The 20,569-nt window shown below is 40.8% G+C and overlaps 2 protein-coding genes across 8 annotated transcripts in view; both read right to left on the bottom strand.

Moving 5' to 3' along the window:
* Positions 1-10,922, bottom strand: part of EPG5 (ectopic P-granules autophagy protein 5 homolog) — an 88,609-nt gene extending 77,687 nt beyond the window's left edge. For all 5 annotated transcript variants that reach the window (XR_006101928.1, XM_042449358.1, XM_042449359.1 and 2 more), the window contains exons 1-2: positions 10,801-10,922; positions 5,031-5,915 (exon numbers count right to left, since the gene is read on the bottom strand). Coding sequence is in view for 4 of the 5 variants with exons in the window: in XM_042449358.1 (XP_042305292.1) it covers positions 5,031-5,915; positions 10,801-10,857 (942 nt within the window). In the remaining variant the exon portion in view is untranslated. The remainder of the gene's footprint in view (positions 1-5,030; positions 5,916-10,800) is intronic.
* Positions 10,923-15,895: 4,973 nt separating this feature from the next.
* Positions 15,896-20,569, bottom strand: part of PSTPIP2 (proline-serine-threonine phosphatase interacting protein 2) — a 53,657-nt gene continuing 48,983 nt past the window's right edge. For all 3 annotated transcript variants that reach the window (XM_042454905.1, XM_042454906.1, XM_042454904.1), the window contains 2 exons: positions 19,949-20,011; positions 15,896-18,902 (listed from right to left, as the gene is read on the bottom strand). In XM_042454905.1, coding sequence (XP_042310839.1) covers positions 19,959-20,011 — 53 coding nt within the window. In that variant the 3' untranslated portion in view covers positions 15,896-18,902; positions 19,949-19,958. The remainder of the gene's footprint in view (positions 18,903-19,948; positions 20,012-20,569) is intronic.

Here is a 20,569-nt window from a genome sequence, read left to right as displayed (position 1 = left end):
TACCACACAGGGCAGGTTTTTTGGTGGTGGTACCATGGTTGACCTATCTCACTTCTGTCTTTCAGGCACCAGTTAAAAATATATTTATTTGTACACCTTTTGGGAGATAAGCCAAGTGTTTCATTTGTCTTTGACAGCTATTTGGCTGTTACTTTTTTACAGAAGATACTGGAAATTTTAGATATATGTAATTAATGATTTTAGGCTTGAGATTTTAGGTATCTGACGGTCACCGTACACCGGAAGCAATTTGAAGGCACAGAACAACAACAACATGTGATTTTAACTATATGCATTTTGGTAAGATTATTAGCCATCTTGAGCTGTGGTTCAATCCAAATAAAATTAATACTACAGGTGAGTATCTTTTATCCACAATTTCGAAAACCAAAATCCAAAACCGTCCACATGGGTGGCTGAGATAGTGACACCTTTGCTTTATGATGGTTCAATATATATAAACTTTGCTTCATGCACAAAAATATTTAAAGTATTGTGAATAAAATTACTTTCAGGCTGTGTTTATAAAGTACATATGAAACATTAATGAATTTCATGTTTGAACTTGAGTCTCATTTCACTATGTATATGCAAGTATACCAATATCTGAAAAAATCCAAAATAAAAAACACTTCTAGTCCCAAGCATTTTGGATAAGGAACATTCAACCTGTGATGGCTGCATCAAATCTAGCAGCTGTGCCCAGAATGTTGTAGTTCACCATTTGCAGAGTTCTAGCAGTCTAAATAATGTTGTTTTTTTTTAATGGCTATCTTTTAGTGTAATACACAGAGCAATAAGGACAGCAGCATACTAAGATAAACTTTGCTTTTAAATACAGCTCAATTTATGTTTACCTTTCTGCCCCAGAAACTTATTTTGAATAGAGGTGCATAATTTGTGGGAGACATGCCTGGAAAACATGCAATAGTATCTTCTAAACAGTATCTTCTGGACCTGAACAGACAGGTCAAAATAAAGCCACTTCGGATCACTTTGGAGGTATGCTGTTTAAATGCTGCATGCGTCATAAGAGGCCGGAAACTGTACCAAAAGCCATGCTCCAGACCTAAGGACTAGAATACAGCTTTGGCATAGCTTCTGGCCTTTGAAGATATGTGTGTCATTTAAACAGCATACCTCCAAAGTGACCTCAAGCAGCTTTATTTTGGCCTGTCTGTTTGGGCCGTTCTGAAGCCACTGGATGTAAGAATCACTACCCTGGTTTCAACATAATGGCTCAAAGTCCACACTAATTAAGATTGCACTGCTATACCCATTTTCTTGGGAGTAAACCCCACTAAACTCAGTGGGACTTACTTCTGAGTAGAAATGTATGGATTACAAATGGATCACACCATTGTTCCTCCACCAGTCTCCTTGATTATTGCTGTGTGAGTTCAACCTGCTTCCACGTTACAGGGACCCAAATGCAAACATACCATGGGTTTTTCTTGGCAAGATTTGGTCCTTGGACTTTGCTTTCCTCTGAGGCTAAGAGAGTCTGACTTACCTAAGATCACTCTGTAGGTTTCCATTGAGAAGTTGGGACTGAAACCCTGTTCTCCAGAATCATACTGCAACACTCAAGCCACTACACCATGCTTTTTTCTCACAGTCTTCTTTGTAGAGACATGTTTTCTTCTACTGGCCTGTAATTAGGCCAATAGCCAGTCTTTCCATGCAAGAAGGAAAGCCTGCTCCACTGTGGCCAGCATGGAAATACAGGTTATTAGAAACCTGTATGAGCTTGTTTACAAGGCTGCCATAGAAAAGGAATGGGAAACTCTGGTTCACTTGATATTTTGGACTTCAACCTCCAGAAGTCTTAGCAAACATAGCCAATGGTAAAGGCTTATAGCAGATCTCACAAATGCACAACTAATTGCTCAAGATGGTCAATGCCTCACCTTTGCCTGTTGCACAACGGCACAGTAACCCCCCAACCATCAAGTGAAATTGCAAGAAACTGGTGTCATGCCTCCTTTCAACAACTTCTCATCAGACAAAGAACAAGCCTTGCCCTGCCAGTATGAAAGGAAGGGAGGCCAAAGACCCACCCAGTCAGACAGCCAAAGGCTAGCCAGGTTCCTCTTCCACTGTGCAAAACAGCTCAGGGTTAGAACAAGATAAAGAATGGTTGCTCAGGCCCTAAGAAGGAGGCAAAAGCAGCTAAACTTAAATCCTCCCCCACCAGATTCAGTGTGTAGCTCCTCAGGAGCAGGAAATCAAAGAACAACTGAGAACAGTGGGGAAGCCAGGTGAGACTAGGAGCCTTAATGTTTATAAAGAGGCCAGCTTTTCTGTCACTGTTCTTTGTCTTCATTTCTTCACTGTACAAAGGGAACTTGTAGCACCTGTGAGACTAATTGTGCAAAAGAAATATCATAAGCCAGGGGTAGGCAACCTGCGGCCCGCTGGCCGGATGCGGCTCGGCAAGGCCCTGGTCCTGCCGCTGATTGCTGCTGGAGCCTTTGGCCTATCAGGAGGAGGTGGGCAAGGGGGGGCAAGCGGCAGGCAAGGGGAGCAAGCGGCGGGCAAGGGGAGCAAGCGGCAGGCAAGGGGGGCAATTGTCTATAGAAGTCTCCGAAACATGCATTTATATTAACATTTTTTTTAAAATCAGCAAATTTTTAGCATGTCCTCCATATTTTTAAAAAAGCATCCTCCATTTGAAATTGTTGTCCTACATTTGTCCCAGTTTATTTATTTATTTATTTATTTAAAAAATATTTATTTATTTTTTGGCTTCGGCCCCCCCAGTTGTCTGAGGGACAGCAACCCGGCCCCCGGCTCAAAAAGGTTGCCTACCCCTGGCATAAGCTTTTGTAGACTTGGGGGCGAGACAGTCCATCCCTTTAGAGGTGTCCCGCTGTCCCTTTCCTCGCCAGATCAGAGCCATGGCAACTGCATGCCACAGTTCTGATCTGGTGCAAATGCCACTCCTTTTAGTGCCGGCAAATGTCTAAATGCTGCACCAAATGAGTGCCATGGGTGTGTGAAATGACACTGGCGTCGGGCCATGCAGTGTTCAGAAGCCACACTTCCACTTTGCCCCGAGGCCGGCGTTAAATGCCGGTCTGTTTAGCCCCTTGGTCTACTTTTTCAGAAGCATGGATGGCACCAGCTCACTCCATACATCTGAGAAAGTTGACCAAGTCTGTATGCTAGAACATCTCTCACACCGTTAGTCTCAAAGGTGCTACAAGATCCCTTTGCATATTGATATTCCAAACTAACAAGGCTATGTCTCTGAATTCTCAGTTCTTCATGCATTTCTGTTCATCATCACTGACTCCCACCCCAACTGTTTTACAACCATGCTTGTTGCTGAACCCTTTGGACATTCTCCGACATTCAGTGACAACATAGTCCTTGACACTGCACTTGTCTCGGCATAAACTCTTCACTCTTCTCTATCACAGCATTTCCAGCCTCCTGGTAACTAAGGGGCTCAACAAACCGCCCATTTTCCCTCCGGAGCAAGTCCGCAGCAACCAAACCACGCAGGCTCCCTCCACTCTAAAAAGAACCTGTTAAAATTGGGTTCATTTGGGCGCGTGGGGAGGACGTCATCAGTGAGCTATTGGCGCACTGTGACACCTCCACAACGCAAACGCAGCGCCCAGAGGTGTAGACGCGGCGCTGTGCTTGCATCATGCATGCGTGCCACGTATGGACGGTGCCACGTAAAGATGGGGTTTTCCATATGTATTAGGGTTTCAGAGCGTGCGGTTGCCGCGCGGTCTGGAACACTAATTTCGGCACCGACACAGCGCTTGTGGCTCATCTGTTTCAAGCCTAACTCATCTTTCCTAGATCTCTTCCCATCCACTCCCTGGACTCTGTATTGACAAGAATTGCATTTAAATCAGAGCAGGACACAGTTATGCCTATATAACTCTGCTTGTGCAACCCTGATTAGTATACCATTTTTGTGCAACTGCCTAAAAAATGCAACCACATGAATAACAGGATTTACACTATCAAAAGTCGCCAAAACATTTACAATCAAAGCCACTTTTCAACAGTAAGATTTCTTCCACAGAAGAATTCAAATTAGACATTCCCCAAAGGTAGACCATGTAATTTTAGTGAATGTCTTAGGTGCGGTACAAACCGCCCCTTTGGGGCGGCCTGCACCTGCCCCTTTCCGCAGAGGATTGGGGCCAGGGCAGCCTCACCGGCAGCCCAGAGGCCCCAATCCAGCACTTTTCCAGGTCACGGAGAAGCGGCAAAATGCCGCTTCCCCATGGCCTAGAAAAGGAGTGTCCTTGGCTCTTCATGGCCCTAAACACCCCGGGAGCCAAAGCCATGGGAGTAAGGGGCCACTCGGCTCTTTTCTTCCTGGCTTCATTCCTGCAGCCTTTTGGTGGCTGCAGGAACGAGGCGTGCGCCCAGAAGGAACTCCTTTTCAGAGCTCCTTCTCACTTTGCAGCCAGGCCACCATAAGTGGCCTGGGGCAATGTGAAGACATCACACCCGCGCCACACCGTTTGGACGCAGTGCGTGCATGACGTCATAGTGGTGGCGCCCATGTACACAGGGCACCGTCATTATCGCCCTGCCGGCACGTACTAGGGTTAGGGAGCGTATACATGGTGCACGCTCCCTAACCCTAATACCAGCGCTGGTATGCCGCTTGTTGGCTGTCTGTACCATGCCTTAGACACCAGGATTGGAAAAAAGTTTTGTTTTTTTTAAGCCCCCCTTCTTGGACTATAAAATAAAGTAATTAAAAAGATGCAACTGACACTAGATACTGGTCTATGAAAAAATGAACAACTGTCAATAAATGGTTAAGTTAAAATTTTAAAATTCAAATAGTACGAGGGTTGGAAAAGGATTGAAAGAGGGTTGGAAAATAGCAATAACAACCAAACTTTTTTAAAAAATGAATAATCAATTAAAAAAACTAGGAGTTGTTTGATTTTTTTATCATGTGGTTTAAACCATAGATTAAGCCATGGTTTAAACCAATTTGGCTTAAACTAGCCAACCCTGATAGAAACCAGTTTTCCCTACTCCACCTGGACAGTCTGTTGCTCATCCTTGAAAGTCCATAGGCGGCCTTTGGCATTTTTGCAATCTGAGGTCAAGGTTTGCAGCTCTGCCTCGGCCAGGAGAAGCTGCTTCCGGCAGCGCCAGTAGTTCAGTAACAACTCAAAGAACTCATGCCTGTCTTGATGTGCAACATTCCCAAACTCTTCCACGTAGGAATCGACATTCTCCAGCCAGGAACACGGCTCAAAGACCTTCAGTTGCTCTTTGGTAAAAGCCACCAGCTCTGGTTCTACTGGAATCTCCGGATAAAGTCTCCCTCCTTTAGGCAACGGGGTCTGGATGGAAAGTTCAGACAGTCTGTCACTGAATAATTCCAATGGCAAAGCTGGATATAGTTTTTTGAAACCAGAGTTTGGAACCTGCTCTTTGGCTTCTTTGCTGGGGACACTGACGGAGGCAGGAGCCTCTTCTGAACAAGAAACAAATGAATGTTTTGCATAATCCTCAATATTCCCTGTTTCTGGCTCCTGCCCACTTTCTTTGGTTGAAGGTACACAAGGAATCCTACTTTCTGATAGGTTAGAGCTTGCCTCTTTTGCTTCCACGAGGCTGCTCTGAGTATTGGCTCCTTCTCCTCCCATGTTTTTTTCCTCCTGCAAAGCTTTTTTGAGTTCTTCCACCTGTATTGGGGGCTTTGACAGGGGGGTTGCTAGAGATTCTTCATGATCAAGGGCTGCCACATTCTGTGGGGCATCACACGCAGTTTCTCTTTCCTTTGCTTCACTATCAAGCGTGGACTCTGGAAGGTGTTCCACCTGGGATTCGTGGGACTGGAAAGATCCTTCTTCATCTTTAACTGTGCTGGGAAGGAGCAGTGGGGTTACGATTCTCTCCTCCTTTTTCTTTTTTTCCTGGTGGAAAGGAAAAGAGTAACAACTAAGGTTTGGTATCTGAGCAGCAACAACAGCTATGTGCTAGTAAATCAAGTCTAATGATAGTAAGTCTGGCAAGATGTCCTATTTCTACTTTAGACCACAAATCAATCAGTTAATCGATTACAGTAATCATATTTCTTAAACGCCTTTTTCTAAGAAAGATTCAAGCTATCATATAACTTAAAAAATCAAAAAAATCAAAATAAACAAAGCTTGAAAACAAAGGTCTCATATAAAACTATATCTCTCACTTAAATTATAAGCATAATCATGTGCCATTAGGATAATATTTAAAAATGGCCAATTGCAGCCTTTCAAATGACTGTGAATAGGACATGGCACCAAAAGGGGGGGGGGTAGAATTTAGAGGTAGGCTCCTCTTCTGCAGGATGGTATGGGAGCCAGATGAATAAATATTGGTTTGGGCTAGTAACCTTTCTAAACTAAAAACAGGGTGTATACAAAAGTTCACAAAAGTTTTTATATTTGCATAATTAACTTCAGATTTTCCATCTGCACTATTTGTAAATTTTTATTATTTTATGCATCTGAATGCCAGACTTCACCCCGTTCCTAGGATAGGCTGCCACACATGAAAGCAGAACAGGTTGAATTTCTCTTATCCGAAATGCTTTTGACCAGAAGTGTTTGGGATTTTTTTCAGATTTTGGAATATTTGCAAAAACATTATATGCTATCTTGAAGATGGAACCCAAGTTTAAACAAGAAATTCATGTTATGTTTTGTTTACACCTTATACACATAGCTTGAAGATAATTTTATACACAATATTTTTAACAATTGTCTGCATGAAACAAATTTGTGTACAATGAATCACCAGAAAGCAGAGGTGTCACTAACTCAGCCACAATTTTGGATTTTGGAGTATTTCGGAATTTCAAATAAGAAATACTCAACCTGCAAAATATTGCTTGGTTTGGAGGTTTTGTGCTTTAGCTGCTAGCATCTTAGACATGCACATATGTGTAATTTGATCTTCTGATTTATTCTGCTGCTCTTAAATGTTTGCTAGCCACTTCGTAATGTTCCACTGTATATTTTAAAAGTTTTAAGTTTAAGCCACCTTGACACTTTTGTGACAAGTAAAATGCCTCCAACAAAAAAACTTCCCACTTCTTCAGTAGATGTCTTTTGCTTATCTCTATGAGTAATACTTTTCTGGGTTACTGTTTTGTTTGTTTTGAAGAGCCAACATGCTGAATACATGACAACAGTCTACTGAAGTACCATGTGAGAGTCACAGTGCTGCTGGAAGGGATGCAAAAAAAACATGATCAACCTCTCTTCCCTTTTTTTCCCTTTTTCTTTGCAGGCCAGGGATGTTCAGTGTGTAGCTTTGGAGCCAAATGTGGCACGCCAGGCTGTTTTTGTGGCCTTCAACTCCTCCAGACTGTCATTTTTTCTAGCTAAAGAAAAAGTGTGATTTGTCTCCCCTAGCAGCCTTTTTAGTAGGATAAACTTGCACACTGCTTCACATCAAAACATACCTATTTTTTATTTGATTCCAGAGGCTTCTGGTTTTCTCAGTTAATAACTCTGACAATCCATGTGGTTGCTATAGGGTTCCAGCGGCACAAAACTGACCTCTGAACCTGCTAAGATTGCCCACTTCTTATTTAAGTAGCAAAATAACTCAATCCACAACAGAAATGAGACTTCATGAACGACCAAGACATTGTAATAAGAGAATCCTAAGGCATCCATTGCTTTCATTAAAAACATACATGTGCATACACACCATTCATTTCTTGCAACGATAGCAAGTTTCTATCCAAACCTAGTCCAAGGTGTTTTGCTGCCTGAAGAAGAGAAGCAAATGGTACCCGCTCTTTGCAGACACACCCCAAGTCAAAGTATATTCAAAACAAAACAAGTTATTCTGACATGAGAGGTTAAAATAAATGTCACCGTCACCTCTCTGTTCACTCAGTTGGCCCTCCTTATCCACATTCTTTTTACCTACTGATTCAAGCATCCACTCCTTGGGGGGGGGGGGAATTAAAGTATAAATTCCAAATATCAAATCTTGATTTTGCCATTTTATATAAGGGACAACATTTTTCTATGCCACTGTATTTAATGGGACGTGTGCATCCTTGGATTTTGTTATCCATAGAGGTCCTGGAACCAAACCCCAGCAGATACCAAGAGACCACTGTATATAATGCTGGATGGCCATCTGTCGGGGATGCTTTGATTGAGAGTTCCTGCATGGCAGGGTGTTGGACTGGATGCCTCTTGTGGTCTTTTCCAACTCTATGATTCTACAATTCTATAATAACAATACATTTAAAATACAACCAGCTGCTGCCCAGTCATGACACATCAGACTAGCTGCCTCTCTCTGCATAATGACAGGGCCGGTCTTGTTTCTGTCCTTCATTAATTCAGACACATGCCGATGAAGGCAAAAATCAGGACCAAAGCAAACGACTTTTACTCCTCTTTATAACAGAATCTGTCAAATACCGCAGTCCTCAAATCATATTGACCCTTTCTCTTACTTGTCATAAGTGTTTTTAAGTGCTTTTCTCTTTTTTTAAACTGTGTTTCATTCTTTTAGCATTACTTGTTTTAATACTTTAATAATTTAGTTCTCTTTTAGTGCTCCCTTTGGTATGTTTTTAACCATACACTTTCCCCTCCACATTCGCTGCGGTTAGGGGCATAGGACTTCTGTGAACGTGGAAAAACTGCAAATAACAAAACCGCTATGCTTTTACCTGACAGAAGACCTCTCTAGGAATCTCTAGGTCCTCCAGTGCAACTCTGTGGTCAGCATCTGCCAGACATCGACCATAGACTAGCGCTGGAGGAGCTACAAATGCCTAGCGGAGTGTTCTCTCTAGGAATCTCTAGGTCTTCCAGTGCGACTTTTGGTTAAAGTTGACCATAGAGTTGTGCTGGAAGACCTAGATATTCCTAGAGAACATATTAATAAAACCCATGAATAATCAAATCCGCCAAAGTCAAAGCTGCAAATGTGGAGCGATGAGTGTATTGTTCTTTTAAATTGTAAGCCCCAATTGTAAGCAATGTTTTTGTTATTGTTGTTACTATTACTATTACTGACTACTCCAAGATGCCTGTCTTCCTGTCTCTAATTGTTTTAATGATTTAAATTGTATTTTATTGTTATTGTTGTATGGGAATTATTATTTTTTTATGGGAGGGAGGAGATAGTAGGATTCATTTTTACATTGTATGAATTTTATTATTGCTGTAAGCCGGCAGGATATAAATTATTATTATTATATGTACACATTAACATGTGTGTGTGTGTATAAATATGTGTGTATATTTATTACTATGCATATATACATAGTAAATTTACAGCGCTTTATAAATAAAGGTTAATAATAATAATAATAATAATAATAATACACACATATACACATATGTACATATTTGTGTACATAATAATAACAAAGCTCCTTTCTAAAATGGCTCTGGAGATGCAGCAGAAATGTGCACCAAAATCTAAAACGGACTGCAGAAGTCATCCAGTTTGAGACTGCTTTAATTGCCCTGACTCAGTGATAGGGAATCCTGGGAACTGTAGTTCATTGTGGCACCAGAGCTCTCTCTGATAGAGAAGGCTCAGTGTCTCACGAAACTACGGTTTCCCAGGATTCCCTAGCACTGAGCCAGGGCAGTTAAAGCGGTCTCAAACTGGATGGTCTCTGCAGTGTACTTTGGACTTTAAAGAAGTGGACCCTGCCTGTGTTGCCTGGAATAACTCACAAGGAACGACATAAGAGTGAAAAGGCAGCAGCCAAAGTCCTCCTAAGGGTTCTGACTTGTCAAAAAGGAAATCCTTTCCAGTTCTGTCATACCTGTTTTCCCCCTTTGCAGCATTTATTTCTTTTTATTAATATTATAACTTACCTAAAATAGTATTTAAGAAAACCTTTACATAATATTCCACTTACAATATGTAATAAATCATATTACTTATCCAATCTTTACTGCCTTACCTAAATCTCATTCCTATTAAACCATTTCATATTAACTAAACCATTAATATTTTAAAGAAAAAACCTCTAAAATTATTATTGTTGTTATTATTATTATTATTATTATTATTATTAATGCCTCCATTCTTCTCACTGCCTTCTTCTCATCGTATTCTATTCATAATCCTTCCATAAAGGCATCAAAAGGAGGGCAGTAAAGAAAGAATTCTTGTTCAGAAAGGAAGATAGGAGTCGGGATGAGTTTAGTCAGTGAGGATGTTAAGTTATCTTTAAGAAATCTAAGTAATTTATATCTTGGTGTTATTAATATCCACACGATGAAAAAATATTAAACTCGGATAAAAGGGAATCATACTTCCAGAATAAAACCAAAATCGAGGAAAAGAAGTATATTGTTTGTTTGTTTGTTGTCATTAAAAAAGAGCCAGTTTCAGTATTAGCTGCTGAATGTTGTGGATGTAATGTTTTTTGTGGTGTTATTGTACATACATATATATGTACATGTTTACTTATGTGCGGGTGTGTATATATATATGGGTATGTGTTCATTACTATATATATAACTTATTATATGTATTACTGTCTATATGCACATATCTATATGTATAAATATATACTAATTATATATATATTACTCTCTATATGTACATATATATATATATACTTATTATATATTGCTGTCTATATGTACATATATGTGTGTATTGTGTGTAAGCACTTATATATATTGCTGTCTATAGATACATATGTGTGTGTGTGTATGTGTGTGTGTGTGTATACACACACATACATATAAAAGCATGTATGTACAGTATGTGTATAAAAGGCTATGGGTGGTTGTGGGACCTCTGAGGCTGGGTTACCTTGGCTTTGCCCCGGCTGGCCTTGGCTCTGCTCCGGGGCTTCACGGCCTCCGCCATCCCTGCCTCTTGGACCGCCTGCCTTCTGCTAGTTGTTATCGCTTCTTCTGCTGCCGGCGCTCCTCCTCTTCTCCCCCCAACAAGAGTGTCACGTGAGCCCGTGGTCACGTGAGCCCCTCCCCTGGCCGCGCTTCCGCCTCCTTCGCCCATAGAGATAGTAAATACAGACGGTAGCATTTTAAAATTTTAATTGAAAAGAAATAAAAAAAATTATACACGGGCGCAGAAATATGTACATATCTACACACATATATGCATAGCAATGAATACACACACAGACACACACACACACACACACATATATATATATATATATATATACACACACACACACACACAGGTGTGTGTGTGTGTGTGGCAGTGGTCCCCTAACTTTGCCCTTTGAGAGAATTTTGGACTTCAGCTCCCAGAGTCGCAGGCTTCTGGGAACTGAAGTCCAAAATCTCTTAAAGGGCACAGTTTGAGGATCACTGATGTATAGTAACAAATACGTGCATATATGTATGTCTGCATATGTACGTGTGTGTATATATACACACATATATATGCACTTATATATAACATAGAAACCACAAGGGCCCTGATCCAGTCCAACCCCTTTCTGCCATGCAGGCAATCCAAATCAAAGCATACCCAACAGATAGCCATCCAGCCTCTGCTTAAAGACAGCCTCCAAGGAAGGAGGCTCCACTGCACTCTGAGGAAGGAGTGTGTTCCACTGTCGAAGAGTCCTTACTGTCAGGAAGTTCCTCCTAATGTTGAGGTGGAATCTCTTTTCCTGGAGCTTGCATCCATTGTTCCGGGTCCTGTTCTCTGGAGCAGCAGAAAACAAGCTTGCTCCCTCCTCAATAAGACAGCCTTTCAAATACTTAAGCAGGGCTATCATATCAGCTCTTCTCCAGGCTAAACATACCCAACTCCTACTATATATACTACATACATATAGAATATATAGTAATGCATACACACACACACACACACACACACGTACATGTATACACACACATATATAAATATATGTGTACATATATATGCATAGTAATGAAGATATATGTATATATATATATATATATACACACACACATGTACATATGTATAGTAATATATATAGTAATGAATACACATGTATACACACATACATATATGTACAATGTACATATATGTGTATAGTAATGAATATATATATATATATGTATACACACATATGTACATATATATGTACACATATGTACATATATATTTGTCCTTTTTTAAATAAATCAGGAAGGATATATGTGTATATGTTTATGTGATATTTGTACGTATTGTTTTTAATGGTGATGATTTTATGTAATGTATTGTTAAATATGGTTTTTTAATGTGTTTTTAATGTATTAAAATTAATAAAGCTAAAAAGTGGTGTCAAACTACATTATTTCTATTGATGAACCACAGGAAGCCATTTTTTTCTTTTTCCAACTCTGAGGTAGGAAATGTCTCACAATATGCCCCTCCACCCAACAGAATGGTCTGTCTAATTTTTATCAGTAGTCTATGATCACCTTTTTCCTCCACCAATCGCTATTGAGAGAGAGAGAGAGAGAGGAGGGCTGGGTAGGATCAAAGTAGGGGAGGAAAGGCCTGCTCCTTAAGCGTTCTGGTTTCAGCAGCGGCCCCTGGTGGCTGAGGTGGGAATTGCACCTTCCAAAGACTCCCAACTGGGAAGATGGAAAACTGGAGAGGCTCCCAATACTTTTAATGGTTGTAATAGGCACAGAAATTTCAGCATGCATCAACCAGTCTGGAATCCCATTGTCGATTCATGGGATGATCAACAGGTCTTTGTTACGTTGCAAAATCTCTCTAGGCTTGGGTTGCCATTTGTCCTGGGAAACTTGGAAAATCCTAGACTGAAAGGACTAAAAAGTCAGTGGCATCCCTAGTGTTGGTGTCAACCAGTGCAGTAACTCATGGTGTCATCCCCGCATTGACCTCCTCTCATTTCACACCATACAGAATCCTTAGTAATGCATTTTTGCACTAATGTTACTCACAAATCGTAATTCCTACATACCACATTCGCTGGTGTGAGGGTCACAGGACCCCCATGAATGTGGAAAAACCACAACTAACAAAAACACTATGTTTTCACCTGACAGAACAAGGAATCTAGGCATATCTAGGTCCTCCAGTGCAATTCTGTGGTCAACATCTACCAGACATTAACCACAGAATTGCACTGGTGGAGCTACAAATGCCTAGAGGAGTGTTCTCTCTAGGAATCTCTAGGTCCTTCAGTGCAACCTTTGGTTAAAGTTGACCATAGAGTTGCAATGGAGCACCTAGATGTTCTTAGAGAAAACATATTAATCAAATCCATGAATAATCAAATCCACAAAAGTCAAAGCCACACATTGGAGGGACGAATGTAGTTGTGACATAAACAACTAGCAGCATAAAAATTATATCTTCAAATTACAATATCATACGTACAACCTAAATGTATTTACATATACACAGTGAAGATTGGGTTATAATATGGTGTTTTTAATTTTTTTAAAAAAAAGAACAGATTTTTTTTTAAAAAATCAAATTTAAAAAATCAAATAAAAAATTCAAATTTGAAATTTTAATTTTAAAAATTTGTGTCCTCTCCTTTCTCCTCTCACTGAGCTTCACCCCACTCCTACCATTTCATAAAACGTTTTAAAGGGAAGCAGATGAATCCCACAGCCCATTTCTGCCAAAAGGAAGGTGTCTGAGGAGCTGTAGTGTCACCTGGTGTCACCTGGTGCAGTCCGAACCCGTCTCACCCCCCTAGTGATGCCACTGCTGAACAGCAATAATTAATGTGTTGGATTTATATACTCAGAACGCAAATTAATAATATGCTTACCGTACATACTCGACTATAAGTCAACCTCATGTATAAGTCGAGGGCAGGTTTTGGGGCCAAACTTATGGATTTTCATATGACCCATGGATAAGTCAAGGGTAAAATTTAGGGGCATGTAACAAAGGATATATGAAGCAAATAATGCCTAAGAACTTACAAAATTCCATCAGGAATAACTGTTTTTGCTCACACTAAGTGCTGGATGGATGGGGGGGGGGGAGTCCAATGCTTGCAGGACAGATTACACTCTTCCCTTTCACCAGGGTTAAAGTACAGTACTTACATTGACCCGTGGATAAGTCGACTTAGATTTCTTGGGTCAATTTTTTGACTAAAATTTCTAGACTTATACATGAGTATATACAGTAATTATAATAATTTCCATCATATACAAGGGGATATGATGGACTGGAATATGGCAACCCTACTTTAAGCACCACCAGAGGCTAGATATAAGGTATAAATATCAGTCCTAAGTCTAGCCCTGTATGTGCACAGAATGAATTCCTTGCTGTGGAAGGAAGACCTGGAAGGAAGGGGCCCCCAAAGTTCCCTCCAGGAATGGGGACTCTGGAGTGCTGCCCTCGGAGCTTCCTTCCAGGTTTTCCTTCCAGCAAAGGGACGCCCAAGCCTCGTGGTTCCTGCTGCCCCCGGCGCCAGGCCTGGGTGAACGCTTGTGACCGCTGTGAGAGTTGGAGGGGCTTGCCCAGGCCTGACGCTGGGGACAGCAGGAACCACGAGGCTTGGGTGTCCCTTTGCTAGAAGTAAGGGTCCCAGCCGGAAGCTCTAAGGATGGCACTCCTGGAGGGAGCGCTGGGGTCCAGCTGGATGACCTCGCGATCTGTTTCGGCTCCAGACCTGTTGAGGCTCTGCCGCTCTGCTTCCTGCCCTCCAGACTCACGATAGGAGGGCAAAGAAGAGTTGGAGGAGGAGGAGGAGAGGAAGGCAAGGTGGGCTTCGGGTGGCTGGGGGGGGGGGGGGAACAAAGTCCCATTGTTCTCAATGGTCACGCAGCCATGTGGCCACGCCACCTTTGAGGTCAATGGAACTTGAGCATACGTGGATTTTGTCATACGCGGGGGGATCCAGAACATGATCTCCCATGTATATCAAGGGCCCACTGTACCACTCTGGTGAGAAGGTAACAGCATTCCATGCATTCATGCTGGCCCCATGATCACAGAGTAGTCTTCAGACAATGCTGGCTCTTTGGCTTAGTAACAGAGATGAGCAATGGCCCTTACAGACGGACATGACTAGACAATCTTGTCAAAGGGGAAACCTTTACTGTCAAAAATATATAGATCAAGGTTTCCCAGACTATGGTCCTCCAGGTGTTTTGGGAATGACTAATATAGATGGAAACAATCCTCATGTTACCCAGACTATCACAAAGCATCCATGATGCTTCCCAAAAATTTTAAAGATGATGTCACTTTTGGTGAGGATCCACCAGTCCTCCCACCTTTCTTTGGGTAACACAACCTCCAAAGTAATCGCCCTGAATTGGGTGTTACTTTTTTGGAATGCAACTACCAGAATCCCCTATCCAGCATGGCCAGTGGCTGGCTTGATTCCAGCAGGCTTACATTCAACTATCATATCAGCCACAAAACACTCTACTCTCAGCTCAGCCTTTTACTGAGAAGCTATTTATATTCACTAACACAGTATTAATACAAGCTATGATTACACCAGACTTTTAAAGGACTTTTGGAACAATGCCTGAAATAACAAATTGTGAACTGTGACACAGGCATTATATGTTTCAATGACATAACTTTCACAGCTTTGTTTTCAAGTCATGTTTTATTAACCATCAGCAGCAAGGAAGCAAGTCCATTGCTCTTTCATTTAGTCACATAAACAAATCACACAGTTGTAAGAAGGGCAAGGGGGGATAATTAATAAGAGAATCACCATCATCGGTATATTTATATACTGCTTTCTCATACTATTTTATCACACGGGGAAAATTGGGGGTTTAAACAGCAATTATCCCATGAAAATTGTACAATTGCAATTAACATTTTCACACGACATAGCAATTAAAGTGTCATTTTCCCAGGAATAAACAGGCAATAAACAGTAACAAATCATTCACGGGGAAATCCCTTGAATGATTTGTTGCTGTTTATTGCCTATTTATTCCTGGGGTAATGGCTCTTTAATCACAATGTGTGTGAAAATGTTAATCGCGATTGTGTGATTTTCATGGGATAATCACTGTTTAAACCCTCGATTTCCCCCATGTGATAAAGTCCTTAGTAAAATCATTTCGAAAGCTTACAGTAACATCAAAACTTACACAATAACATACAACAACAAAATCAACTATGCAGAATCAGTTCATTGCAATTGATTGTACTGCTTTTGTTTCCAATGTGCGGCTCTCATGCCAACACTTTGGATTCCAGAGATGTGGGGAGACATTTTCTCCACAGCAGAGATCTACCAAGAGTTAGCCACGAAGACTGCCCAGCAGCCTCTCACTTGGAGCTTGAAGCAATTCTAAAACACAAGTCCTAAAACTTTTTTTTGATTTGTGCGTCTTGCAACTGAGTTGGACCTTGGTTTTCCACTGGGGTTTAGTTCCAGACCCCTGTGGATACCAAAATCTGTGGATGCTCAAGTCCCATTATATACAAGAGGATAATGTTAGGGCTAGGGTTTCAGTAAATGTGTGGTTCAGGCTTTAGCAGCATGATAGACTTTGTTTATCCTATGGAGAATGGGTCAAGGAAAGTTCTCCCTTGCAGTGAGATGGTACGGGAGGTGGAGGAGTGACATTCCAGTGCCAAGAGATAAAATGTTCTATCTAGCCCATCCTGGCACCTGGAGATTGGATAAACAATTTGCTTAACTGGCATGGGAACCTTCTCCCCCTTTCCTTGGACCCAAACTCTGTAGGGTAGATGATGACGTGGTATTTTCTAGACGATTGTAGAAGAAGGCAACAATATACAAGATGCTAGCACACAAAGCATTCTTTGCCTTGCAGGCAAGCGCATGGCCTGCCTAGCCATCCTGTCTGTATGGCTTTTTCTTTGTTTATATACATTTACCTTTGCTTAAGACTGGAGTGTGATTGATGGACCTATGCTTTACTCTTTCCTATCTAACTTGCTTACTGTACATACTCATGTATAAGTGTAGAAATTTAGGTTCGAAAATTGACCCCAAAAACCCTGAGTCGACTTATGCATGGATTAATGTAAGTACTGTATCTTAACTCTTATTTAAAAGAAGGAACCATCTCCTGGTGTAAAGCAAGAGTATAATATGTGAAGCACTGACTCTCTCTACTCTCTCATCCATCCTGTCTTAAGAATAAGCGCAAAGAGTTATCTCTGATATTTTATATCCATATCTCTGATATGGAATTTTATAAGTTCTTTGACATTGTTTTGCTTTGCTTCATCCTTTATGAACACGGTGCTTCAGCAGTAAGGAGGATTCATAGAAAAATATGAGGTTTTGTCTGGTAAATAGTGGCATAAGATTGCCAGAGAATGGAAGAATTAAACACACATCCCTCTCTCATAGCTCCAGGGCAGAGGCAGACAACCTCTCAGGGTTGAGAAGACACATTAATGACCCATGCACCCATGACCCACTCATTGTAGTCTAATTCCCCACAGAATTTGTCCTTGCCACAATCCCCATCAAAATCTGACAGCAGGCAGAGAGCAGTGTGTTCTTCTGTACCTAATGAATACAGTTGGCCCTCCGTATCCACAGATTCTGCATCTATGGATACAACCATCCATGTCTTAAAAATATGCTGTTGTGGGTTCGGGGTCTGAAGCAGACAAAATGATCACTCAGTCCTGGTCTCGAGAAAGGCTAATTTATTTACCACATTTACTCGACTATAAGTAGACCTCATGTATAAGTCGAGGGCAAGCTTTGGGGCCAAAATTATGGATTTTGCTATGACCTGTAGATAAGTTGAGAGTAAAATCTAGGGGCATATAGCAAAGATATAAAAAATCTAGTAGAACTAGAAAAGAAGATCTGTGTTAGATACCGGTAAATTACATTAATACCCATCAGCAACAACAACACTGCTGTTTCTAAGGTTCCACATCAGTTTATTAAAGAATAAATCTTCAAACACAGATCCTTGCCTCCAAGGAGTGGGGTGCTGGAGTTATGAGATGAAATGGGATATTAGAGGAAGGAGAGAATTAAAGGCTCTAGGTGTGAACCATAGGGGCCTCCAGATGTTGTTAGACTGTAAATCCCAGGAGCCCTAGGTAACACAGTTAATGGAGATGAAATCTGGGAGTTGTAATCCAACAACATCTGGGGGCCTCTGTAATCCCCACCTTCCCAAAGGGAATGAGAAGAATGTGTGGCTTTCTTTAAATGTCAAGGCCTGGCTGCCACACGTTTCCATCTTTCAAAAAACCATGAGGACTAGCAACCACTAGTTTCTGTTTCTAGTTTAAAGGATTCTCAGGAAGTTGAGTTCTGCGCCTCCAGAGTTCAGAGTCCACATAATAATGCAGAAGATTAATTGCTCTGAATATTGGCATTGGACTTTGGTTCCCATACATCAATTCACAGTGACTTACATACAAGTGCTGTCATTTTTAATATTTTTGATTTATTGCTTACGATAATTTAGGCTTCTTCAGTCCTTCTGCTCTAAGCTTCGCAGCACTAGGACAAATACCTTTTTAGAAAAAAGAACAAGAAAAGCCATCTCAATGCATACCCCTTCCCCCTTAGGCTCATGTGATGAGAACTAGTTTTCACAGTACTGTCCAACATCTCCTTCAAAATGTATGAGACAAGATAACTGGATTATCTCATTTTGTCCTCACAACAACCCTGTGAGGTAGGCAAGGTAGAGGGACTGCAAGTTGCTTGAGGCACTCTAGTGAGTTCCATAGCCATGTGGAAGTCCAAACACACCTCCAAAAACTGCTGTGCTTCTACCTGCACCTTCCTTGAAATGAAATTTTCAGTCTGCAGAGTTTGTTGCCAAGAAGTCTTGACCTTTTTTATGTGTCCTCTATGAAGCAAGAATGATCTCTTTTTAAAAAGAAAGAGAGAGAGAACTACTGCAGCGAAAGAAAAAAGTAAATTAGGAAGCACAGCTTTTCTTCCTTACTAGCTTTCCTCATGGAGGTACAACTGGGGGGTAACAAAACACCAAGATCTGTTGGAAAAGATGTATATTGTGAGCAAATTATAACGTGTTAGAAGTGCAACAATATTTAGTGAACAGCCTTTTTGCACCCCACAATTATAGCACTCTGATTCTCCTTCTAGGCTGCATTCCATGGAATCCAGGGATGTACAGTTTGGGGAGGCACCAAAGTACTCTGGCAGAGAACTGTAAATATCCCATAGAACTACAAATCTCAGGAATGGCATTACTTTTTACTCCAAACAAATCCCATTCTCAAATATATATACACATATATGTGTATATATTAAATGTGTGTGTTTGTATTAAATATGTATAAATATATTTATTTTAAATTCTTTATTCTTATACCAATACAAATACAAAATATTAACACATTTACTACACAAACATACTAACACACTTTCCATACAACACAATACATTCAATACAATATAATACTGACATACAAACCATACAAACAAACATTCTATCCTTCCATACATTACCTACATTCATGCTAAGACTATCTGTATATGCCATATAACGTCTATACTGTATCTTGTTCCAACCTAATATCTTTCTTATTTCTACAAATACTTTATTATCAGTTAATATAGAAACTATCATTTTCTTTATCTATTACTATTGTTATTTTAATCCTTCTTTGCGTGGTTAATTCAGTTCTCTATGCCCATGATATCTTACCCTTTATTATTTAACCTGATCTTTGCACGTTTTTTTCTTTATCTTTCTTATGTTTGCTATGTATTCCTTTTTATATATATATTCCACTGTTCATCCCTATTGATTCACTAATTATTCAGTCCTGATTTTTTTCCCCCCCCTTTGGCTTTTTTCCAGTATTCAATTACTAAATCTCAATCTTCTTTATTATTTTCATTTTTGTCTTTTAGGTTTTTTTTTACAGTCTATCTACGTCTCTCATGTCTAATAATTTTTCCAACCATTCTTCTAATGAAGGGATTTGGTGTAATTTCCACTTTTCTGCATAAAGCAATCTAGCTGTTGTTACCATATACAATATTATAAATATGTATAAATTTAAAACTTACATTTTCTAGGCTAGTGGTGATGTATCAAACTATAACCATCCACAGTAGAGTACTCTGAATCCACTGTAAAACACAATTAATAATAAATTAGTAATGTAACAAACCAAATAACGATGAGCATGAATGGATAGCCTCCATCTGTATGTAACATTCACTGATTTCCCAAGAAAAATGAAAAACCTTGTTCTGAATGTCGAGAAACTATGGCGGGATACACACCGCCATTTAGTACGTATAGGATACGTACTAGGGTTTGGGAAGGGGCGGTGCTTCCGCACCCCCCTAACCCTAGTACGTATCCTATACGTACAAGATGGCCGCGCCCCTTCTACATGGGCGCCGCCTTCTTTACGTACTGGACGCACAGCGTCCAGACGTGTCGCGGCGCCTATGACGTCGCGAGTCTGCGCCAGGCGCCTCGCGACGTCATAGATGCGCCGCAGAAAGAAGCTCCGAAATGGAGCTTCTTTTTTGCTCCGCGCAGGAGTCGCGCGGTTTGGCTGCTGCGGCTCCCGCACGGAGCAAATGGCGGCGGCGGGGAAGCGCCGCAAAGCGGCGGTCTGTAACCCGCCAGTATTCTTTCTCATTCTGCTCATTCTGGCAAGTAGGGCTGTAACTCAG

Source organism: Sceloporus undulatus, chromosome 2, assembly GCF_019175285.1.
Source record: "Sceloporus undulatus isolate JIND9_A2432 ecotype Alabama chromosome 2, SceUnd_v1.1, whole genome shotgun sequence".
NCBI classification, from domain to species: domain Eukaryota; kingdom Metazoa; phylum Chordata; class Lepidosauria; order Squamata; family Phrynosomatidae; genus Sceloporus; species Sceloporus undulatus.
The sequence above is the reverse complement of the archived record's forward strand: the minus strand, read 5'-3'. Positions and strand labels throughout refer to the sequence as shown.